The sequence below is a fragment of the Contarinia nasturtii genome, unplaced genomic scaffold (assembly GCF_009176525.2).
Source record: "Contarinia nasturtii isolate CC-2019 unplaced genomic scaffold, AAFC_CNas_1.1 Cnas_scaffold_1839, whole genome shotgun sequence".
NCBI classification, from domain to species: Eukaryota; Metazoa; Arthropoda; class Insecta; order Diptera; family Cecidomyiidae; genus Contarinia; species Contarinia nasturtii.
Window position 1 is genome coordinate 1 of NW_022199170.1, and position 2,257 is coordinate 2,257.

The 2,257-nt window shown below is 34.6% G+C and overlaps 1 protein-coding gene across 1 annotated transcript; it reads left to right on the forward strand.

The window, feature by feature from the left end:
- Positions 1-344: 344 nt before the first annotated feature.
- Positions 345-2,134, forward strand: LOC116347361 (the record flags this gene model as incomplete). The annotated part of the gene is made up of 4 exons (XM_031777934.1): positions 345-586; positions 635-1,043; positions 1,090-1,439; positions 1,574-2,134. Coding segments are annotated over 4 exons (1,562 nt in total), but the record flags the coding sequence as incomplete, so codon positions are not given.
- Positions 2,135-2,257: the final 123 nt, after the last annotated feature.

The window sequence follows — 2,257 nt, forward strand, 5'->3', positions numbered from 1 at the left end:
AGGTTTCGTTGATGTTGAAATAACAGCAAGGTTTGAATCGTCATGGTCGCTTTCGTTTTCTGCTATAGTTGTAAGCAAGATAAATGCATTGTTAGCGGAAACAACGGAGATTGACAAATCTGTTTTAAATTTGCCCGAGTTTAAATCATTGACACTTGCTGATCCACAATTTTTTGAGAAAACAAGAATCGATATGTTGCTTGGATCTGATGTGTTTTTTTAACCACAAAACACTGGTTTATTGTTGCAATCAACGACCTTTGGTTGGATTGTTTCTGGGTCGTTACAAAGAAGAGAAAATGTAAGATTAAACAAAATAAACAAATGTTATAATATTAAAACAGAAAATCTCGATGAAATGTTGCAACGTTTCTGGAGCATTGAATATTCCAATGAAGCAGACGACGTATATACAGAGACAGAAAAATATTGTTTACAACATTTTAAAAATAACATAAAACGATCAGCTGATGGAAAATATATTGTTTCATTGCCGTTTGATTTAGAGAGCGGTAAATTGGGCAATTCAAAACGTGCAGCTATGGCACAATTTTTGCAATTGGAGCAACGTTTCAGATCAAATGATGTTTTTAAAAAATTATATTTTGAATTTATCAATGAATATTTGAAATAGGGCCACATGAAATTGTGTGAGCCAACTTTAGAATCTGAGTCTTTTTATTTACCACATCATGCTGTTTTTAAAGACAGCACAACGACCAAGCTACGAACAGTTTTTGATGCAAGTCGACCAACTAGCACAGGAATTTCATTAAATGATAAGCTATTGGTTGGTCCCAAATTGCAAGAAAATTTATTTAATATAATGTTACGATTTCGAATTCATAGAATTGCTTTCACCGCGGACATTGCTAAAATGTATCGACAGATTTGGATGGATGAGAGTCAGTGCGATTATCAAAAAATATTGTGGCGATGGAATGAAAACGAAGACATCAAAGAATATCGATTGACAACGATTACATATGGCACGAGCCCAGCTCCGTTTTTAGCCACAGCGGTGGTAAAATATCATGCTGAAAGTAGAATGAATGATTTTCCCGAGGCATGTGAAAAAAATAATCAAAGATTCATATATGGATGACGTGTCTTCGGGTTGCGATGATGTAAACACAGCGATAAGATTACAGAGAGAGATTACTGCAATTTTAGCTGAAGCTGGAATGCCATTACGAAAATGGGCAACAAATAATTTGGAATTTTTGAATAAAATTCCTTTGGAGCATCGCGAAGGCGCACCATTAAATTTCGATGTAGACAATGAGTCATCGATTTCGACTTTGGGTATGAGCTGGAACTGCAAAGATGATAAGGTCAGTTTTGTTGTTAGACTCAAGAATCCATTACAACATTATACAAAACGACAAATTTTATCTGAAATTTCGAGGATGTATGACCCAATCGGCTTATTGTCACCAGTAATTGTTGCTAGCAAAATAATTATGCAATCCATTTGGAAGAAGGTTGTGATTGGGATGACATTGTTGCAGATCATATTTGTAAACAATGGAGACAAATACGAGATGAATTGCATATTGTAACTAAATTGCAGATCGATCGATGGATAAAATATAGACCGAATTGCAGGGTCGAATTGCATGGTTTTGCTGATGCGTCAGGAAAAGCATACGGTCCAGCGATTTACATCAAAGTGTATTTAGAAAATAAAGTTTACGTAAATATTATTGCATCGAAATCGCGAATTGCACCGATAAACAAAACAGTGACATTGCCAAAACTGGAGCTTTGTGCAGCACATCTATTGACAAAGTTGATGACAGAGGTGAAAAAGTCTTTAAAAATAAATATAGCTGCAACAAAATATTATTCTGATTCTGAAATCACTATTGCTTGGATTAAATCAACGAAGAAAAAATACAAGCAGTTTGTTGCAAATAGAGTGAATGAAATTCGAGAAGTCAGCGAGCCAAGTGAATGGTTTTGGATCGGAACGAAAGAGAATCCAGCTGATTTTGTTTCACGTGGTTTGTTGCCAAGTCAAATTATAAATAATGAAATGTGGTGGCACGGTCCGAAATGGTTGTTGGAAAACGAAAATAACTTTCAAGAAGTGAATCTTGATGTTGATTCTGAAGTGAAAAAAAGACATTAAAGTATTTCATGTATCCGTGAACGAAGATATAATAGACAGATTTTCATCGTTCAAAAAGGCGATTCGTGTTATAGCATTTTTTCATTATTTATTTTTGGAAATAGATAAAAACATGACATACAC